Here is a 22,051-nt window from a genome sequence, read left to right as displayed (position 1 = left end):
ACGGTAAATTATTACAAAAGAGAAAGTGTGCGCCCGAATGTTGAATGCTGGTAGAACAGCTATTCTATATTTACTTTAGAGATCAGACTGCAGGATAAATAACAAACACCAAGTAAACATCTCTTCGATTGAACGACGTGTAGTAATCATTTCAATAAATATATTTGGCATAAGGTATATGCGTACCGTGTCTGATGGTCCTAACCCCAAACTCCTGCTAGTATGACCTTGACCTTGAGAAACAATAGGCATCCTCTACTTGGCATAAGGTGTATGTGTACCAAGTTTGACAGTCCTAGATTTTTGTCTGTGCACTGCCTACAAGGTTTTCCTACTAAATGATGCTACGACCTTGAACTTTGACCTTCAAAAGCAAAAGGCTTCCTCCACTTGACATGAAGAGTATGTGTACCGAGTTTGACAGTCCTAGCTCCAACAGGTGAGTCTGTAGTCTTTCTACAAGGTTAACCTATCAACTGATATTACGACCTTGACCTTGAAAACAATAAGCATCTTCCTCTCATCATGGTGATGAAATGTGCCAAGTTGCAATATTCTGGAGGTTACGGTTTGGTTTTTATCCCGCCCACGAGGTTTTCCTACTAAGTGATACAATATCCTTGACCTTTGATTTTGAAAAACTATAGCCATCTTCCTCTCATCATGGTGATAAAATGTACGAAGTTGTAAAATTCTGGAGCTAATGGTGTGGTATGTATACTGACCACAAAGTCCGGACAGACAGACGGACGACGCTATACTACCAGGATACATCCCGTCTTCGGCGGGCGAATAAAACCCACAATCATATCAATCATATACACGGTCTTCACTCATGAGATCATGTACGGAATGCTGTTATTGAGTGTGCCTTCTATTAAATTATCAAATCATGACACAACTTTTATACATGGACTCGAAAAATCTATAAATTTTAACATGATTTTCTTAAAGATGTTCTCATGTGACATCTAGAATGTTACATACATATGCAGTAGAACGAAATTAATAAATCTCAAAACATTTTCAAGAATATTTATTAAATCCCTTTTAATAACACAACACAGACTTTTCAATTGGGCACAGCAGCAAGAGTACGAGATATTAGCATACACACCGGGAAAACTTATCTTTGATAAACATTTTTGCTTGCATTACTGACTTTTCTTTAAGCATAGAGACAGAAGAAGCATCTTCACACAGTCTCAGACCCAATTAAACATGCATTCCAGTTTGAAACTATATAAATAAATAAATAAATAGATAAATATAAATAAATAAATAAATATATACATGTATATATATATATATATATATATATATATATATATATATATGAGCCGTCCCATGCAAAAAGGGCCCTTATGTATATTGACGTCATAATGAGAAAAACGCTGGTAAAGATAACGTCATTATTTGCAAGTTGCGTCTGTTACTTATGTTTGCAATGCTGTCAATATAACGTGATTGTGTTTATATAAATCACCTGGAACGATGCCGACATGTACCTGGAATTAACAAGAGGAAAACATGGACTTTTTAGAGGTGAGTTTTATATAAACAGACATAACCAATATTGTCTTGGTGACAATTAGGCCTATAAAATATTTCGATGCACAAGATTTGGGATCCGCGCATATGTTGACGGGTACTGCAGGTGCACTTCAATCTAAGATCATATGTATCCACATATATATACATGCAATTTTACGCATTAAGCAGATTAAACAAATCAAATGATACAATTTAGAGATTTGTCATTTAAGTGAAAAATACTTATTTTACCGATATTCATTAAAACATAAATCAATGACGTACGTTTGTTTACATTCGCGATGGATGAGCTCCGTGCATGTACATGTGTTTATATATGTCCCGCTTGTGATATCCTAGTTATTTTTCATAAAGTTTTTAAAAAGACAAATAACTAATTGTTCTTATATCATAATGGGGTTATCATCTGGCTTTCTAAACTTTATTTAGTGCCTAAAATGACTTGTTTTCATCGCGGCTATTTATAGGTAAATGGATAAAATTTAGAGTTACGTCCCGCTGTTTTCGTATCTCATAGGCGGATTCACCGGTGGCTACTCAAAAATTAAATAAACAATGATCATATTAAATTGAAAAAAATAATAAAGAATTAATCTTTTCAAATTCATCAACAATTTTTAAAGTAAAGTTTTGTTTCAACAAATAAATATATAAATATTTGAATACATAAATCCAGTTTAATAAGAATGACCATAGTGGATGACCCCTTATTACTCTTACTGAGAGAGAGAGAGAGAGAGAGAGAGAGAGAGAGAGAGAGAGAGAGAGATATCTGGGACTTCAAATTAGAAAGACTGAATACAATTTTTTCTATCAAATGCGGTTATTATTAATCGAAATATGCAGAGTGCAGAGCAGTTTTCTGCATGTAGAATTGCGATCAAAGTAGATTGATAATATATATGCCGTCGTACACGTTTATTCAGATAAAATATTTCTGTAGTTAGGTGCTTATTTCAGTCTTACATTTAATTGATCAACATGCTAATGATAAATAAAAATACTATTTACTGGATTTCTATTTAATGAATAGCTCATAAACAATCTAATACTTATAATAATAAAAAAGATATTACCATTTTGTGCTGAGATCAACAACTTGTCAAAATTTAAATTCAGTACTACTGTAAAATCTCTGTTTGTAATATGAATGTATTTGATATTTTATTTTAAACAAATACATGAAGGTTTAAATATTTGCATGGTATGTGAACATGTAGAATTTCACAGGGATATTTTGTTACAGATTATTGACGAGTGGCATAGGGAATATTTTCCTCCTTCACAAAGTGTTGAATCATCTGATGAAAATACAGACGATAGTGATATTTCAACTGCATCAGAAAATGAATCCAACGAAAATATTTTAGAACAAAGAATTCAACTTGTGCATCCTGATAATGATCAGAATAAAAACCTAAATTCAGAGGAGGAGGACTGGGAGAATAACAATCTTGACTTAACAATTCGTGAAAAGATAATCAAAGGCTGCTCCTGCAGAATGGATTGCATATCAAATATTAGTTTTGAAGAAATCAGTCACCATATTTATTCCATGAGAGAACTTTCCAAGGAAGAGAAGGATATGTACATTATGGGAAAGCTAAAAAGTAAAAGTTCTGGTGGCGGATCTTCAAGACGCGATGCCAAACGACAGAGATACGAATACAATTTTGATGACCGGGAAGTATGTAAAGATGTGTTTTTATTTTTACATGACATTGGTGAAAAACATTTTAAAAATCTTGTGAAGCATATGAAGACCCATGGAATAAAACCACGGACACATGGAAACATCGGGAAAAAACCACACAATGCCCTGTCCTTTGAAGAAATTAAATTTGTCGTGCAGTTTATCAATCGATATTCTGAAGATAATGGACTTCCTATGCCAGCTGCTCCAAGAGGTCGCGACTCCGAACCACCCATTTTTCTACCTTGTTCAACACCAAAGAACGAAATTCATCAGTTATATGTTGAAGCTTGTCATGAGGTCCAAATTCGTGCTGTTAAATTGTCCTCATTCTATTCCATCTGGTCTGCCTGCCTTCCTAACATTCAGATTGCCAACACCAGATCTGATGTATGCAATACCTGTGAGCGCCACAGAGAGCACATTTTGAATGCAAGATCTGAAAATGAAAAGCTTACAGCAACAAGAAATTTTACAGATCACATTGAAAAAGCAGAGAGGGAGCATCACCTCTACATTCAGTGCATTAAAGAAGCCAGGGAAGAACATCAGTCTATTCAGCTTCCTGAGCCACCTGTTAGACCCTGTTCCACAGATTTCCTCAAAACTCACTACACTTTTGACTTCGCGCAATGTGTGTCTGTACCTCATCATTCCAGACAAGTAGGGCCATTATTCTTTGAGACACCACGGAAAATTCAGATCTTTGGAATTTGTATGGAGGGAGCGGGATCTCAGCGAAATTATTTGATTGATGAAGACCAGACCATTGGAAGAGATGGAAAGAATGCCCATGGGCCAAATACAGTCATCAGCATACTTCATCACCATTTTCAAAATTATAGCATGGGAGAGAAATGTGCTGTTCTTCACTGTGATAACTGTCCAGGTATGTATATTTCATCTTCATTTTTTCATATACACCTAGTTCTATTCATTTTGTTCACATGTATATGCTGCTTCTAATATTCTAATGCTCACTTCATCTTTAGGTCAAAACAAAAACCGGTATGTGATTGGATATTTGCTATGGCGGGTCATTATTGGGCTACATCGAGCAATTGAACTTCACATGCAGATACCAGGGCATACAAAATGTCAAGTGGATGCAGGCTTTGCTCAGATCAAAAAGAAGTACAGGAGGTGATATTGTGTTAATATCAATTAATATTCCAAAAATAAAATTGTATCTAGCATAATCGAGAATTTCTGTAATAGTCTATATTTGTTCAAAACCTTTACGCGGCGATGCATTTTGTTTTTAGATCAGATTGTGACACTCTACAGCATGTTGCTGACGTAGTCTCCAAGTCCTCCAAAAGTAACGAGGCTGTGATAATAGAGGGTGGAAATGTGAAATACTATGAATGGAAAGAGTATATAAAAACAACTTTTCAGCCTTTGAAAGGGATACGCAAGTTTCATTACTTCACTTTTTCAGCACTGCTGCCTGGAGTTGTATTATGCAGCGTTGATGTAGATGGCGACAAGGTCCCAGTAATCCTCAGTAATCACGACCAAATCAGTGTAAATCTACCACCAGAGATAATGCCGGGCGGACTCAGTAGAGAACGACAGAAATATTTATACAAACATATCAGACCTCATGTCCGGGAATGTTTCAGGGACACAACATGTCCAGAATTTCATGAAGAATAAGTGAAAGTTTCAATTGTTTCCGACAATGATTAACGTCATTTCAACGTCATTTTGTGTAACGTCATTGAAATATTATCTTAACCTTTGACAGCCTATATCTCAGTAAATATGCTGAATATTTGACCCAAACTTCACATGTGTCTTTTTAATGTTGTTTTCTATCATATTCCATTAAAAAGTTAATTTTGATAATTTTTACCATAAGGGCCCTTTTTGCATGGGACGGCTATATATATATATATATATATATATATATATATATATATATATATAAACTCCAAATAGAAAGAGTTGATGTCACACAGTCAAAATAATTAAATAAAAAGCAGGAGACTCCTCGCAAAAACTATTATGACGCCACAATAGACGCCTTTAAGATAAACAACTTTGTATTCAATATTTGTATTCACCTGAGGTTGGATGTTAAAATTCAGAAAGCGCTATATATCTTTTAATTCACATGAATATTGCTACATTTTAATACATGTGGTATAGTTTTGTATCCTGTTTGTTACACTACATTTATATAATACCAATGAATTAACACAAGGACCATGCCAACTCTTTCGTAGAAGCAGACAAACACAATTCTGTAATAGTTCCACAACTGCAGACACACACAGTACACTTGCACATAGATAAACATACACACTTTTCAATTTGTGTACAAAATTTCCTACTTCGGTGTCAAAATTCAAAAAATTAACTAGTACTTCTATGCATATACGTAAACTAGTGCCCGGTAGCTTGCTTAGCAGCTACGATTAACGGCCTGAGTGTTTTGAGGTCTTTCGCACATTTCATGAAATCGTGCAGCAGGAGTTCATCAGTGTCTGCTCTTGTATCCACCTCCACTTCCAATGTCCGGTCAATGAAATTCTGAAGTAATTTCGACAGCTTTTCGAAATTCTTAATTTCCGGTTTTCCCTTGGTGGCTATCCGGTAGACAGCCTTCAGTGGGGTCTCATTCAAATATGGGGGCTCACCTTCTAACATTTCAATGATCATGATTCCCATAGACCAAACATCCACCTTTTTCCCATAGTGTTTCCTGTAACAGAGGACAGACGGATGATATTCTGATGAATAGAAGTGTATACAAATAATGATGTAAAATACAATTTGCAAGAACACATGACCTATGTCTGTTAGATTAGGTGTGACCGGTCAACAGGGGATGCTTACTCCTCCTAGGCACCTGGTCCCACCACTGGTGTGCCCAGGGGTCCGTGTTTGCCCAATTATCTATTTTGTATTGCTTGTATGAGTTATGAGATTGATCACTGTTCGTTATCTTCACCTTGCATTAGGCCAAAAATATATAAATCAACAGTTTCTCAGGCCATGTCGCATCCACTGAAAAGGCACCGCATGGAATTTTTATTTTTCAATTTATATTTGTTTATTTATGTAAATGAGGTAACTCGTGTGTTATAGATAGTTATATGTAAAACTTTCAGAAGGTTTGAATTGTAAGCATCTTTTTGATCAAATAATTCGAATGCATATTCATTTATGTGCAAGTGGTTAAATATACATTTAATAGTAAGTAATTTTAATCTATCCCTTTTATAAAAATAAAAATGTCATTGCTTATTCTATATGGGAAAGAAAAGGTAACTCATTCTACAGTCAATGTGAAAAGGAAAGATAAGTCATGCTACAGCCAAGTAAAAAATAAAAATAAAAAAGAAATCATTAAAAAAAAAACAACCAACAAACAAAACAATTATGCCTGCCTCATCAAAATTAGAAATTTTTGGCCTGAGAAACTATTTATTAATTTTTCTAACCTTCGAGGGAGCAAACAATTTCCTTGTGATTGACATACAGGACTTTTTATACTATTATATCATACTACAAAGACTATCAGACTAATTTGCAAGTTATATCCACCACCAGGTCATATACCAAAAATCAAATCCGCAACCAGGTTATATACCAGGTCAAATCCACAACCAGGTTATATACCAAGTCAAATCTACAACCAGGTTATATACCAAGTCAAATCCACAGTCAGGTTATATACCAAGTCAAATCCACAACCAGGTTATATACCAAGTCCAATCCGCAATCAGATCGTATACCAAGTCAAATCCGCAACTACATGTAGGTCATATACCAAGTCCAATCCGTCACCAGGTCATATACAAATCAAATCCGCAACCAGATCGTATACCAAGTCAAATCCACAGCCAGGTTATATACCAAGTCAAATCCACAACCAGGTTATAATATACCAAGTTTCTACATTCAAGCTGAATCAAATCTGATGTTTATTTCACTAAGGTATTATTACAACAAAACTAGATAAAGATTTAAGGTGTCTGAATTCAATGTCACGTTCATTTTTTGATTAGTGCATCACCACATGGGAGTGGGGTGGGGGTGGATTTAATGCTGAATCAAACTGACTTACTTGTCCAACTCCACGGTTCAGTGGTTTTCACTGAACTACAGATATGTAGATTGGGGTATTGAGTTTTTCATGGAATTCTGTAGCCTTTCACAATATCATAATTATGTGATAAATCTTGTGTTTTCATTCATATACATTTTATTGTTGATAATTCACGATATAAAAAACTTTTGACACACATGACCTTTTAAATTAAACACCTACATTTAAAAAAACAGCACTAGTATTCTAGTAATGAGGAGGATCAATCTTCTTCCACTTGAGATATTTACAAACCTTGATACGACTTCCGGAGCCATCCAGTATGGAGTGCCTACCATCGTCTGTCGTTTAGAGTTATCTCCACTTAGCTGAGCACAGAAGCCAAAACCAGTCAGCTTGACACACCCATTCATTCCTAATAATACATTGTCACTTTTAATATCCCTATGTATAATACCCTTTGAGTGCAAATAGTTCAGAGCTTGCAGACACTCGTGGGTTACAGCAGCAATCTGTCCTTCATTCATTATGGTTTCCGTGACAACATCAGTCAGCGCACCACCATCAAGGTATTCCATCACTACCCATAATTCATTTTTCTCTGACAACAAGTAGCAATCCAGGAAGTTGACAATGTTTTGATGCCTGTAGGTTTTCATGACCTCAATCTCCGTTATAAACAGCTCTTTTTTGGGTTGCTTGGTAAGGTCCATAGACTTTATGGCTAGTACCGCATCCCCTGTTTTAGGTATTGCCATATATACAGTACCAGATGCCCTGTAAAAAAAAAGAAATCCCAACTATTGTTATATTTGAGGAAGGATTTTCTCAGAGGCAATATTGTGAATATTGATATCAATATGGCCATGGAAATGATATGAGTTGAATTTCAAATTTCAGCCTGAGACTGATAAACTTCCCAGTTTTGTTTACATCATACCTACGAAAATATGTCTATAGTATAGAAAAACAATCCTTACCCCGCCCCAAGTTGCTTCGAAACGGTGTACTTCGATGTAGGATCACCTGGTGAAGCAAGTGACTCTGAAAAGAAAAGAAACAAATAAAACCCTACATTTCTACACGTCCTGAAAACTTCAGACTCTTGCAGAGATACTATATCCAAGCTCAGTCATTTAATTTGGTAAGTAAATAGGTATTTGTTGCAGTTTTAGTGGTGTTGAATTCGCATGTAATAAATGTTTAAGTGTTTCTATCGTGTACCTGGTTCCTGAGTCAGCTACGACTTGCGTAATGTACATATCTTTCTAAGTACACGGTATCATTTTTGGCCATTAAACACTTATTTGTATTAATGGAAATATTTCTGATTGCATTGTATTGAATTTGATTAGCATTCTTGAAGACAAAAAAATATTTTCATTGTAAATTACTTAATACGGGAGAACTTACTGTCAGCTTTTCGACAGATGTACATTACTTCATAGGAGTGTGCTTGTAAAACGCATGTTTCTTTCACCGCAAATGAAATCCATGATTAGAAAATCGTAGAGTTAACTACATAATGGTAGTTAATATTCCTATGATTGATTGATTGGTGTTTTCCGCCACACTCAAGAATTTTTCAGTTATCTGGTGGCGCACAGTTTTTATTGGTGGAATAGAGAATCCAGATACAATGTACATGGGAACGACCTTCCGAAAGTAAACTGTGAAACTTCCTCACTTAACGGCGCGAGCGGGATTCGAACCCGCACCGACAGAGGTGAGAGGCCGTGTGATTTTGAGCGCGATGATCTAACCACTCGGCCATGGAGACCCCAATATTCCTATGACGTTTGATGAATAAATGTTCTTGAGTTAACTGTAGGACATCATTTGGTATAAAGATCGATGAAGACAACGAGCACTGATCATATCGTACATCTCGTTTAAAATTTCGCAAATTCTATGGTCGTTATAACGACCTAGTTTGGCAATACAACCTATCATTGGGTCAAATGCTGTTTGACGTGTTTCATACCGATTGTTAGGCCGTTCTTGGCACATCGATTTTGTTTCCGTTTGCTCGATCAAGATATAGTGCTCACGGTGGGTGTGACCGGTCGACAGGGGATGCTTACTCCTCCTAGGCACCTGATTTTCACCTCTGGTATATCCAGGGGTCCGTGTTTTCTCAACTCTCTAGTTTGTATTGCTTATAGGAGTTATCAGATTGATCGCTGTTCGTTATCTTCGCCTTTCATCTTATACATACAAAAAGAATACAAAATTGCGAGTACGGCAAACACGGACCCCAAAACACATCAGAGGTGGGGTCAGGTGCCTAGGAGCAAGTATCGGCTATTGATGGATCACATAGGCTGTAAGATAATCAAAATAATCCACAATGGAAATCAGTATATATGTAAAGAATGGCCTAACAGATTGTTATGAAAAACGCCAGACAATGTTCGACCCAATGACTTGATGTACTTGCAAATGAAATTATCATAACGACCATGATATTTGTGAAATGCTCACACAAGATTGTTGAAACCCCTTAACAACGACATATTTGTCAGTAGCCTGATTTAAAAACTGATCAAACGCAGAACTTGTTCTCACGTATTGAATCATGTGAGAAACATAACACCAAACAACACCAACATAATCATGGGAAGCTGAAAATGGACAAGCTGAGGTCATCCCGTTTGTCATGAAGTTGAGTTGTTACATGAAGTTTGCGTTAACATCTACGTTCAAAAGTTTCCAAATATGAAGAAGATACGGAAGTCGCTGTGATGTCTTTCATTTCAAGTTCACAGGGATATCTCGAATCAAATTATGGATGAAAGTGAGTATCGTCTATGGATTGATTGATTGTATCTTGTTTAACGTCCCTCTCGAGAATTTTTCACTCATATGGAGACGTCATTAAGACCGGTGAAGATCTTCAAATTTAGGCCTTTGCTCCGCGCTTACGGTCATTGAGTAGTGAGGGTTCTTCAGCGTGACACACCTACTGTGACACGGGACATCCGTTTTTAAGGCCATCTCCGAGGACCGGTGACATTCACACCTGGTGCCGAGCGTTTGGAGCGTGGAACTCACACTACCTGTTTTAACGACTTAGGTCTTTAGCGGCCAGGATTCAAACCCCGGCCTTCCACTTGTGGGGCGAGCACTCTACCTCTAGGCCACCACGGCGGTTATATTGTCCATAGATGAAACGTCATCAATATATCTAAATGTCGAGTTGAAATCCACACCAAGAGATGTTTTCTTTTCATATAGAACATTTTGAATAAATCATGTCTTATAAGAATAAAAAAAACACCAAGTCAGCTAATTAAGAAGCAGAATTCGTGTCCATGTGAAGTCCAATAGACTGTAGGAAAACCTAATGACGAAAGACTACGAAGATATTGTAAATGAAGAACTCCAGCATCTTTTTGATATCAACGTCAGAGGTCCTTGTGCGTAGAATGAGAATGTTGTTTAACAAAGTAATGTTTTAGATGGTTGATTACAAGAATTTTTATTTTAATCAAAGAAGAAGCTGTGGATGATGTCAAAAATCTTAGTCTTTAATTCATCTTGAGGAATGGTAGTTTAAGGTGTTGAAAAGTCGCCCTTTGTAATGCTATTGACTTTGGAAAAGTTTTGTGATTTAATAAAAGTCATATGGATTGTTTGTTAATCCGTATTTGATTTATACCACTTCTTGCTCATGTTGTAGCACAATGCGCCTGGCGTTTCTGATTCACATCAGCTAATATTTTTATGAGGGCTCGGTAGGACATTTATCGGATCCTGTAATGTGCCTTGAAGGAGTTTTTATCAAGAGTTGAAATCCAATATAGGCACGACAACTTGCACTCGTTCGTCCCAGGGGCTGAGTTATTAAATATGTTCAAAACTGAATCGTCATGATGAAGAACCTCGTCTTGGGAAAGTTGGATAACCAAATGTGGAATTAAATCCAAGCTAGTCTAAAAGGCGGCTGCAAAAATGAGCATTTCAAAGACAATGCTGTTGCAAGTTTTGTCAGCTGGAACCAAAAATTCTCATTCCTCATATAACCCATCTAAAGCTTTCATCACTTATGGTTTACTAAACACAGGAAGAAAAGTGGTATGTATTTTTGATTTAACTTGTCTTTTAAAAGATTTTGATATTCCTCTTATACTTTTTATCCATTTTGACAAGTTTCAAGTTCTTTCTTGTTATATTTAGCATGTCACCTGATATAATCTTTGACACAATTTATGAAAGAGATGAAGTTCCGTCGTCATTTGGGCGATCGTAGCTCTCTGAATTTCGGACGTTTTACAATAAGAGAATTCAGGCCGTCATTTTCATCTAGATGCATATCGACATCACCAGTATTGACATGTCCAACTGAACTATAGTTTAAATAACAAGCAGGCGAATTTTGTATAAGATGGTACATGTATATTGAATTTGTAATTAAAAAGTTTATGATGCAATAGTAGAAGTAGATGCATACTTGTAGGAAATACAGGATGTAAGAGTGAATTTGAAATATGATGGAATATAAAACTGAACAGGAATAAGCAGGGACCATGTCCTATTCATTTATCAACTGGCTTGCAAATTTTAATGACAATTAGGTAAACGATTTACTAAATATTGGTCGGACACCTGCCGTAATTTTGCTACATTGCAAATTACCTTTGACTTTTTGACCTGAAAAGGCATAGGGGTAATCGAGTAGCCAGTATGAACATTCCTAAAGTTACTATCGAAATAAGGGTTCTTCAGTTATCAGTTAGACAAATGAATGCATGAAAAGTGAAGTTGGGCAAGCACTGGCCCCTGTACACACCAGAGGTGGGATAAGGTGCGTAGGAGGAGTAATCATCCCCCGTCGACCGGCCACACCCGCCGTGAGCCCCGTCTCCTGACCAGGCAAATGGAGTCATCAATAGTCAAAATCAGCGTGCCAAGAACGGTCTAACAATCAGTATGAAACACGTCAGACAGCATTTGACTCAACGATAAGTTGTATTGGCAAACTAGATCGTTATAAAGAGCATAGAATTTGCGAAATGCTGACTTTAATTGAGACTGTTGAAACCCCTGTACCATCAACTTATTTGTCAGTAACTTGCGTCGATTTAAAAACTGACCATACGCAGAACAAGCTCTTGCGTATCGAATCAGTTAAGAAATATAAACACCATAATTATGCAAGTGATAATGGAATATTGTTATATAAATATGGGAAGTTGACGATAGAGAAACTGAAATCATCTCGTTTGTCATACAGTTGAGTTTTCAGTTTGCCGTTAATATCTACTTTCAATAAAATATCAAAGTATGCAGCAGAGGTGGACGACACTGTTGTGTCTTTTATTTCAAGTTCACAGGTATATATCGAATCGACATATGAATGAAAGTTATTGTGAATAGACAAAACGTCATCGATATATCTAAATGTCGAATTGAAGGCCACAGCGAGATATTTTTTCTTCTCACGTGGAAGTTTTTGAATAAATCCTGCTTTATATAAATATAAAAACAGGTCAGCTAACAAAGGAGCACAATTCGTGCCCACGGGAATTCCAACAGACTGTTGGAAGACCTGATCAACAAAGACCACGAAGATATTGTCAATGAGGAACTCTAGCATATTCAGAGTACTTGTGTGTGGAATCAGAGTGGTGTTTAACAAAGTAATTTTTTGGATGATTGCTCACTAGATATGAATATTTCCATTTTCCATTTTTGTTTAATAAGCAACTGTCTATGATATAAAAAATTCTAGTCTTTAATTTATCGCGAGGAATGGTCGTGTAACGTGTTGAAAAGTCATATATTTTGTTGTTGTTGTTCTGGGAAAAGTTTTGCGATTTCAAGTTACTAAAATTTCTTTAGACTTTTTCAGAATCTACATTTGATTTACACCACCTCTGGGATATATAGTTGCACAGTAGGTTTGAAGTTTCATCTTTACAGCTGTTAATATTGTCGTGAGGAGCAAAGATAGCATGCTTTCTAAAAGCCTTTACTTTGGTCCTTTTAACCTGAAAAGTCACGATCAACTTGCCCCTGAAGTTTGTTGACTACTGGATGAAGAGTGCTCTATTATCTGTTATAATAGAGCTACACGTGTTCGAATACCTGTGCCATTTGATCTAAAAAGTTGTGAAGGTTATCTACTAGGCATCGTCAACATATGTTTGAAAAGTAATGGTTGTCAATTATTCGCAAGATAATGAGCGGACAGTCCGACATATACAAACAAATATGTCCCCTCTTTCATCTGATTAAAATTAGCTCCTCGAACCGCGAGTAAATTCACATGATTTACATTTTACAAACCTATCAGATATTTATTACTAAAAGTCATTTGAAGCCTTATAGGAAGGCGGAAGTATGAACTTGTGGATGAGGTGGTGTTAGGTAACCGTTGACAGGAAATTATGACTCGACACTTTACACAAACATTGATTAAACAAACGCTCGGCTAACCGTGGGAAATCCAACAGAAACGAAAGTAGAATGTAAACGTAAAAAATAATTTTCACTTTTGAAAAAAAACACTTGAATTGCGACTCTCACATTACCATTACCCCTATTTTGAAATGTAGTGCATTACATCACACTACTGATATTAAAGAGATGGCAGAAAAATGTATTTGTTATAATGATTTATAAAATCATATCCATTAGAACTAAATTGTTGTTCATTAAATACTGCAAACTTTTAAAGACAACCATAAATATGAAAGTTGATATCATTAATATAATAAATTAATCTGAAATTCCAAAATATTATCAAATATTTGAAGTAATTTAATGTAATGAAATGTATTATGCATTATAGTATATTTTCTACAAGTACAACATAACATTACCATTAATTGTAATGCAAAAATGGCCCATTACACTGCAATTGGCGGTCATTACATTACAAATTACCATTACCCAAGACCTGCCCCTGGGATAACAAAATTTACAAGTCCTGTAGGGACACGGGTTAGAATATATCCTCAGTACCCCTTTTTACTCTTACGACTTTTGAGCAGGGAGGGATATCTATCGTGACACACCTGTTGTGACAGGGAGGGATATCTATCGTGACACACCTGTTGTGACAGAGAGGATATCTATCGTGACACACCTGTTGTGACAGGGAGGATATCTATCGTGACACACCTGTTGTGACAGGGAGGGATATCTATCGTGACACACCTGTTGTGACAGGGAGGATATCTATCGTGACACACCTGTTGTGACAGGGAGGGATATCTATCGTGACACACCTGTTGTGACAGGGAGGATATCTATCGTGACACACCTGTTGTGACACGGGACGTCGGTTTTCGCGGTCTCATCTGAAGGAACGCCCCAATTAGTCGCCTCTTACGACTAGCAAGGGAAATGGAGATGTGATACATCATCAGGAAAATTATTTCCCGTGAATAAACGCAAACCTCCATCCCCTTCAGTTATTCTTAAAATCTCTATCGCCTTCAGGTATTCTGAAATTCTCCATCCCCATCAGTTATTATCAAAACAGTGACATGTAGTTGCTAGACTAATTGTGTCTCTGAAAGATACACTTGCAGAAAGAGTAGTTTCGACTGTTCCTTGGGTTATAGTGAATGTCACGGGAATTTCTCCAATTCACCTAAACCCGACCTTAATTGCAGACCACACTGTATAATTACAGGGAAATTTTCTATTGCAATTTGATTTTATTTGGACTACTTTTCTTACGAATTGACTAAATTGATACATGTACAAATGTACTTTTCATCACGCGTTTCATGACGTATGCTGGGGTTCACGTCGCCGTTGCATTTTCAACTTCTTTTAAAAATATTTTCCGATTCAAAAACCTATAAATATATGTCGCCTAAAAGCTGCCAATAATGGGATTATATTCTGTTAATGACAATGATTTGAATATACTTCTGATTTCGTGTAAGTTCAGTGAGATGAAACTTACGAAGGCCCTCGTTGATTTCGTCGTCCGACATGTTTTTCTTCAGAGATTTAGGTCGCCGCTGGATTTCGTGATCCGAAGACCCGTGATCTTTTTCGTTGTTGAGGGTGACCTTATTCATCTTATCCTCAACATTTGCGTTACCCTTTGAAAAGAAAAATCTAAATTATCAGAATTTCTACAAGATATCAAGGAATCCGTTGTACGCAGAATCTCTGGTATCGCCAAATTTGTGTAGAATAATATGGTCATGATTTTGTTGTAATTTGTTGTAAAAGTTCAATTAATGCATTTGGTATTGGGTGTTAGTATCATACTTGGCATATAACTTTTGATAATATTCCAAAATACATTTGATTTCACAGGGGAAGCCGGTCTGTGTTGTAGTCAATACAAATGCAACCGAATATTAGTACTGTAAAACTGATTACCCGAAAAAGAAAAAGAAATGTCATGTGATTCCCATATTGCAAGGACAACCTCCTTGAATTATATAAACACTGTGAAAATTCTGTCTGTTGTTTTACGTCTAAATCGCGAATTTTTCACTGATGTAGAGAAAAGCAAGTGGCAAGCAATAAAGGTAAGGTGGCACTAATTTTGACCAATGAAATGTCGTTCATTTCGGCCATGACGGTGACGGTTCTTTATCGTGCCAACGCTTAACGTGACACATACCTCCGTTTGTAAGGTCATATCCAAAGTGCACGTGACTTGCCTTTTAAGGACAGGGTCCTAAACGGAGACTATTTATTTTGATAGTTAAATGTCGGTGGTTCGGCTCGGCTGTTGGGATCGAAATTTGAACGCAAGATCTCCCAGATGCAAAGCGAGAACCATAACCACTTATCTAAGCTACAACCGCGGATTGAGATAACTGAATGACAAATTATAATCCTTTGACTCTATGACCACCAGGCTACTTGGATTATCAAATACGGTAATAAATTCCCACCCTTAAAGCTAATCTAAAAATTGTAATGGAAATCAATAGAGATTTCCTTCTCCACTTAATGTCTCCTTCAGGGTCTGAATGTAGTACACTACGTATAGTGTCTGCAACATTACGGATACTAGTGATTGCTTATGACATTATCTTCTGACCTTTTGACCTAGGAAGAAATTGAATCTTCTCTCCACTTGCCATCCATCTCAGTAGCATGACGCTAAACTCTAGAAAAGTACTTCTTCGAAATGTACTGAACATTGTTTTATTGGATTACTGCTTGACCCTGACCTATTAATATGAAAAGATCAGGAATCTTCTCTCTACTTGCAATATCAAGCACGGGGCAGAAATCTTAGTTTGTTCACAACATTTTTCTGGACATGTGCAATAATGTAGAACTTATACGGTACCAATTTTGATGCACCAGATGTGCATTTCGACAAATAATGTCTCGTCAGTGATGCTCAACCGAAATGTTTGAAATCCGAAATAACAATGAAGTTTTAGAGCTATGATAGGGAAAAACAGCGTGCCAAAAAAGGTGGAGTCAAATTCGTTTAAGGATAAGAGATATGTGTGAGGGAGATAATCCTTAATTTGGAAATGAATTTCTAAATTTTAAAACAGCAATTAAATAAACATCCGTATTTTAAAACTAGCAACGAAGTACTTAATAACACGATCGTGGAGGGGACACATCACTGTTTGAAAAATACTCCTCCTACCCCAGTTTCTGGTGATTCATGGGATACAGGGGACATCTCCTCATCTATTTTTTTACTGCTGCGTTTGGCATCTTCATCGCTATCACCGAGATCATCATCAGATTCTGAAATGGACTCCTGAACTTTCATAAACTTGCTCTCTCCTGGCTTTTTCTTGATCGAATTAGTGAAGGTCCGCAGTGAATTGAGAACTGCCTCTGGATTAGCTGCTTGGTCAGCTTTCCTACAATCGACCAATCAAAACTCAAAGTTTATGACACTTCTTCGGAAATATTTTATACCAGATGATGCTACTAATAAAAACAATGCGTGTAACAATTATCTGGTTCATCAACATTCGTAAGTCGATTCTCCAATATTTATTTCGTTAGAGTTTATTCCTTCAAGCCATATCAGAAATGGTAAATGTCGTACAATTTATAATTTTCATTAAATGAAACGAATAATATTCATTTGAATAATAATAGATGGCTAAAGTCATGTCGAAGAGTCTAATCATTAAGGAGGCTCCCACTACATAATACTGGTTTGTTATAAGAACGATCTTACAAAGAATTCAGGATAATTACACATATAACTCGAGTCATAACTTGTGTGCACATAATCTAATCTAATCATGATTAAACGTACAAAGTAATCTACAATCCTGCACATAATCTAATATAATCATAAGATCAATAAAACGTACAAAGTAATCTACAATCCTGCTACTTTTGCGATAAAAATCCCAACATTTGTGAGAGAAAAATCAGTGTTTTAAGAGAGAAGATGAGAGGGAAATTCCGACGCTTTGAGAGCGGAATTCCACCGTTTTGCAATGAAATCTTGCTGGGAAAACATACATGTATGCTATATATTCAAATACACTTCTATGAATTAACAGTATCCAAGCTAACATTAAATTATATGGCTGTTTCAGTATGTATAATGGTGAACTGTATAGTGGAAGATATATGGTATATTAGAAGACTTATGGTATACCGGTAGTGGAAGATCTGTCGTATATTAGAAGACTTATGGTATAGTGGAAGCTATGTGGTGTATTAGAAGACTTATGGTATAGTAGAAGATCTGTGGTGTATTAGAAGACTTATGGTATAGTGGAAGGTTGATAGTAAGTATAAAGGAAGACTAAGGATATAGGATTGGAAGATTTATGATATGCTCTGAAGAATTGTTGATATATTCTGGAAGATGTACAATAATGGAAGATATGGTGGAAAACTTACGATATATTGGAGGACTGAAGTAGAGCAGTCCATGCTGGTGGGAGCCCCTCGAAATCTCCAGTAGTTATGTTAAAACCGACGTGAACGTTGTGTGTGAAGGGTGTGGGAGTCCCGATGCTCATAGCTGGACCAGTATCCGAAGGCAACGACTTCTTGCGAATCTTGAAAGGCATGTTTAACTGAAGCAGACATAAAAAGGCATGTTTAACTGAAGCAGACGTAAAAAGGCATGTTTGACTGAAGCAGACGTAAAAAGGCATGTTTAACTGAAGCAGACATAAAAAGCTATAAATATATCGACAGAGCTAGGATAAATCCGAAACATTAAAAAACAAAGTAACTAAGCAGGGTTTTCGTTTGAACTTTTCTTCCTGTTGTTTAAAAGTTTTTTTGTATAGACAAGGAAAATCGAGGTAGAGGTTTAAACAATACAGGCGTATGATTCATACTGATCTGTTTCCATGGCAATAGTGAAACATACAGCGGTACACTTTCAATTCTTTGTCAATCTGAGTTTGCTACAGGCTGTTGTACATCGTATATATAAATGTACAAAAATGTAAAGGAAATGCAGTAAATATGCATGGGATTGTTGCGCTTTTAGGCGTGGATCCAGACTAAATGAAGATGCAGAGCGGATCCAGATGAAAGCTATAGGGAGAGATCCTGGGTTCCGTGGCTGGCGATTTACTTACGAAATGTCGGCAGAATGCAGGAGCTTTTTCCAGGTTTCTGAGAGGATTAAGTCTCTCGTCACCGCGCAGATTGTGCTAATTTATGCTCCCGGACAGAGGGCTTTAAATCTCTTACGGACAAGGTGTCTTTTTCGTGTTTCATCGTCTCTTCAGGGACGGAACGACCATTTCTAAGTTTTTTAATGTACATACATACATTTCCACCATCAATGTTATATTGACTATAACCCAGTTGATAAATAAACACATGTCATATTTCTACGAAACGGAATGTAAATGTACATACATGTGTGCTTCCTCTTCGTGAATTATTCCCAAATATGCAGGAAGTGTAATATACTACGGACAATACAACATTATGGTATAAATCGGATTTTTTTTAAACAAGAGCTTTGGTGTAACATGAGATTATACAGAAATAAGTAATTTCTAAACTCTTAACTTCCTTGATAGACCGCGATATGCAGGACTTAAACAAAAAAATAAAAGGGGCTTTCCTGTCGAGATAGATTTACTAGGTGTACATTGCAGCAGTAAAAATGTCACATTCATATTTAAACAAAATAGAGACCTCTTTTCTGTCAAAACTTTACCAAATTGCTGTTGGAAAGAGATTCAGTATAGCCTGCTCTCTCTCTCTCTCTCTCTCTCTCTCTCTCTCTCTCTCTCTCTCTCTCATTACTTACTATAAAAGGACGACATCACACACATCTACTAAAAATACATTAAAATCTTCCAAATGACATCCCCTCTCAATCACACTAACACTAAACCCCAGATATCTGGCGGGATATTGAATAGCAAATCGTTACATACTAACAAAATGATGACTTCATAAACAAAATGTTTGTTGTGTATGAAACAAAACATCACCCCATGCCTTAATGTATTGTTTTTATTTTCCCAAACAAACTACCGACATTTCTTCCTTAAATGCAGACAACAGAACATACACATACCTGCTGTGTTATAAGTGTATCCCTCAGTGGGAAGACTCGAGATCTAAAACTACTTGGTCCGAGAAGTAAGTGCACTTTTGATCAAATCCTTATAATGAACATATTGTGGGGTAGGTAAATACATAAATAGCTGCCGTTTTGTTACACGATCTCACCACATTTTTCATTTCTTCCCCTAAACCTATTTCTCAATTGTAACTTCCACATACAACTTCCTTGACTTGAACAGGGACGGAATCAATAGATGAATCTGTAACTACTTGATCCGAGATGCAAGTACACTTTTTATCAAATCCTGTGACCTAATAAAGCAGAGAGTGTGGTTAATCGTAAATCAAACACACATTTCCTGAGAGGCAGGCAGCGCGAAATGCCAATCCTAAAGGATGCATTGGTTTACGACATGATTGATGAACAGCATCCGCTTGATCACAGGAACCAGTAATTTTGTTTATAATAATAACAGTATTATAGTAGGTGTCTATACCTTACCACCCTCTAAGAAAAAAGCACAAGGCGGCGGTTTTTATTAGGGGGTGCTATGGTATAGACCTCAACCATCATTAGACAAAATTACTGGTTCCTGTGAATTCACATCGGAATAGGTAGATTTTGAGGACGTTAAAAAAAACAAATGGTTTAAATAGCAGGTTTGAGGCTCTCTGATAGACAAATCATTTCACAAGTACAATTATCAGAAATATCTACTAAACTAAGACTGATAATTTTAAAACACACAGCCTGCAAGGGAGACATAATTTTTGCATTCCCTCAGAGCTTCCAGCTGCAATTTCGGATGAGGCTGTATACAGGATTCTTAAAAACGGAGGTCCCCTGTCGCGGTTGGCGATGGCACGTTAACCAGTCCTCACTGTTAAGGTCCTGAGTGTTAAACCTAGGACTGACATTTTTGTATACAAAAACAAATAATTTTGCATGCAACAACCAGATTTATATTTTGGATGTTTAATTATCCATTGATATTCTTCTTTCATTATCAATATGGTGTCGGTTGCAAACAATATGAATTTTAAAAAGAATGAATGCGGAAACCGGCTGTTTTCGATACGTAAAGTGAATATTTTGCATGTTATAGAACTGAAGCATACTGTTCCTATATTTAACCTCATAAACTTTTACTTACTTTGCAATCTAATAAGTATGTCCAGTCAAACAATTAATGCTTTACCTAATTTGCCATAAAAATCTGCACATAATAAATGCAGACGTTGTCTGACTTGAGTCACGGAAGCAGATCAAAAATCCGCCGCATGATGAATGAGAATTACTCTACTTTCGTTTTTAAAGGTCACGGAAATGTGTTTGGACGTCCTGTCTTTTCAAAATAAAATTATTTAAGAATAAATTGAATAAAAAAATCAAATCAAAGACATGTATAAACTTTTTAATAACTCCAATTTATTTTCTTTTTGCAGAAATCGGACCGAAATTCGTTAATTTTCGGCGAAAATGGGTACTGATACGTTATATCTCAAGAGCTAGATAGTTGGGATGTCTGTTACTTTTTTCGCTAAAATCTTAAACTATCTTCAATACAAGTACATGTATATACATGTATTTATATATAATCGCTCGCTTGCTCGCCCCAATTTTTTTAGGTCATTTGTCCGAGGAACAAGAAATTTTATTGGTGTCACCTTACTGCAAAATTATATTTGCTCCCATAATCATTGAACAGTTTTCCGTGAAAATTATTCTCTGACTTGGATAATAGGTCTAAGCAACTATTCAATTCATTATATGTAAACGGTTTTTTTAAAGATCCTTTTTGAAAAAAAAAAATCATGAGGAAATAGAAATAACAAACAGTGATTAATCTAAATAAACAATACAAAAAATAATGCCAAGACAAATACGAACCCCTGGACACACCAGAGATAGGATATAAAGAGAGGCTTTTATTGAAGTTTTACCGTTTGTTTCAGATCATGAAGGTTACTTTCTTTCCACAATACACACAAGTAAGATTTGTACCATATCATCTATCAGAAGTACACACCAGCGCATGTATTTATTTTTTGTAATAGAGCTATAATGTTATTCATAATAATACATGTAACATATTGATGCATCTTAATCAATATAATACCTGATAACCAAATGTTGGTGAATAGTACTTACAGATTTTAAATCCTCTGATCCCTTTGATTCTTCTCTCCCAAATGACATAGTAGAATAATTGTTCTTAACATTTTATAGATTCTGAAATCTACAATGTGTCCGGGTAGTGCTCTCGCTTCTCACC

General features: G+C 36.2%; 2 protein-coding genes across 6 annotated transcripts; one reads left to right on the top strand and one right to left on the bottom strand.

Annotated features, from left to right (window-relative positions):
* The first annotated feature begins 1,348 nt into the window (after nt 1–1,348).
* On the top strand, nt 1,349–5,103 carry LOC125669463 (uncharacterized). Of its 3 annotated transcripts, XM_048903975.2 has the most exons (5): nt 1,349–1,545; nt 2,801–4,136; nt 4,240–4,390; nt 4,513–4,568; nt 4,689–5,103. In XM_048903975.2, the coding sequence occupies exons 1-5, from the start codon at nt 1,531–1,533 to the stop codon at nt 4,904–4,906; spliced, it is 1,776 nt and encodes a 591-aa protein (XP_048759932.2). In that variant the 5' UTR covers nt 1,349–1,530; the 3' UTR covers nt 4,907–5,103. The 3 variants fall into 3 exon arrangements, with proteins under 3 accessions (XP_048759932.2, XP_048759933.2, XP_048759930.2); XM_048903976.2 differs by lacking the exon at nt 4,513–4,568; XM_048903973.2 differs by having other exon boundaries at nt 4,513–5,103.
* Nucleotides 5,104–5,341: 238 nt separating this feature from the next.
* On the bottom strand, nt 5,342–22,051 carry LOC125653299 (serine/threonine-protein kinase Pak-like). 3 transcript variants are annotated; one of them, XM_056145266.1, is made up of 7 exons: nt 21,928–22,051; nt 18,132–18,310; nt 16,903–17,125; nt 15,232–15,373; nt 8,288–8,351; nt 7,602–8,084; nt 5,342–5,957 (listed from the first exon to the last, which is right to left on the bottom strand). In XM_056145266.1, exons 1-7 carry the CDS (start codon nt 21,973–21,975, stop codon nt 5,639–5,641), a joined length of 1,458 nt encoding a protein of 485 aa, XP_056001241.1. In that variant the 5' UTR covers nt 21,976–22,051; the 3' UTR covers nt 5,342–5,638. The 3 variants fall into 3 exon arrangements, with proteins under 3 accessions (XP_056001241.1, XP_056001243.1, XP_056001242.1); XM_056145268.1 differs by lacking the exon at nt 21,928–22,051 and adding an exon at nt 20,930–21,048; XM_056145267.1 differs by lacking the exon at nt 21,928–22,051 and adding an exon at nt 19,113–19,144.

This window comes from Ostrea edulis, chromosome 7 (genome assembly GCF_947568905.1).
Source record: "Ostrea edulis chromosome 7, xbOstEdul1.1, whole genome shotgun sequence".
Taxonomy (NCBI): Eukaryota; Metazoa; Mollusca; class Bivalvia; order Ostreida; family Ostreidae; genus Ostrea; species Ostrea edulis.
This window is presented reverse-complemented; position numbering and strand designations above follow the sequence as displayed.

Coding starts and splice junctions, on each gene's coding strand:
- LOC125653299 (XM_056145266.1), bottom strand. CDS start 21,975: ATGTCATTTGGGAGAGAAGAATCAAAGGGATCAGAGGATTTAAAATCT. Junction 18,311..21,927: donor GATCAGAGGATTTAAAATCT/GTAAGTACTATT, acceptor TGTCTGCTTCAG/TTAAACATGCCTTTCAAGAT. Junction 5,958..7,601: donor GCTCCGGAAGTCGTATCAAG/GTTTGTAAATAT, acceptor CCTCTGTTACAG/GAAACACTATGGGAAAAAGG.
- LOC125669463 (XM_048903973.2), top strand. Junction 4,137..4,239: donor TCACTGTGATAACTGTCCAG/GTATGTATATTT, acceptor CTTCATCTTTAG/GTCAAAACAAAAACCGGTAT. Junction 4,391..4,512: donor ATCAAAAAGAAGTACAGGAG/GTGATATTGTGT, acceptor TTTTGTTTTTAG/ATCAGATTGTGACACTCTAC.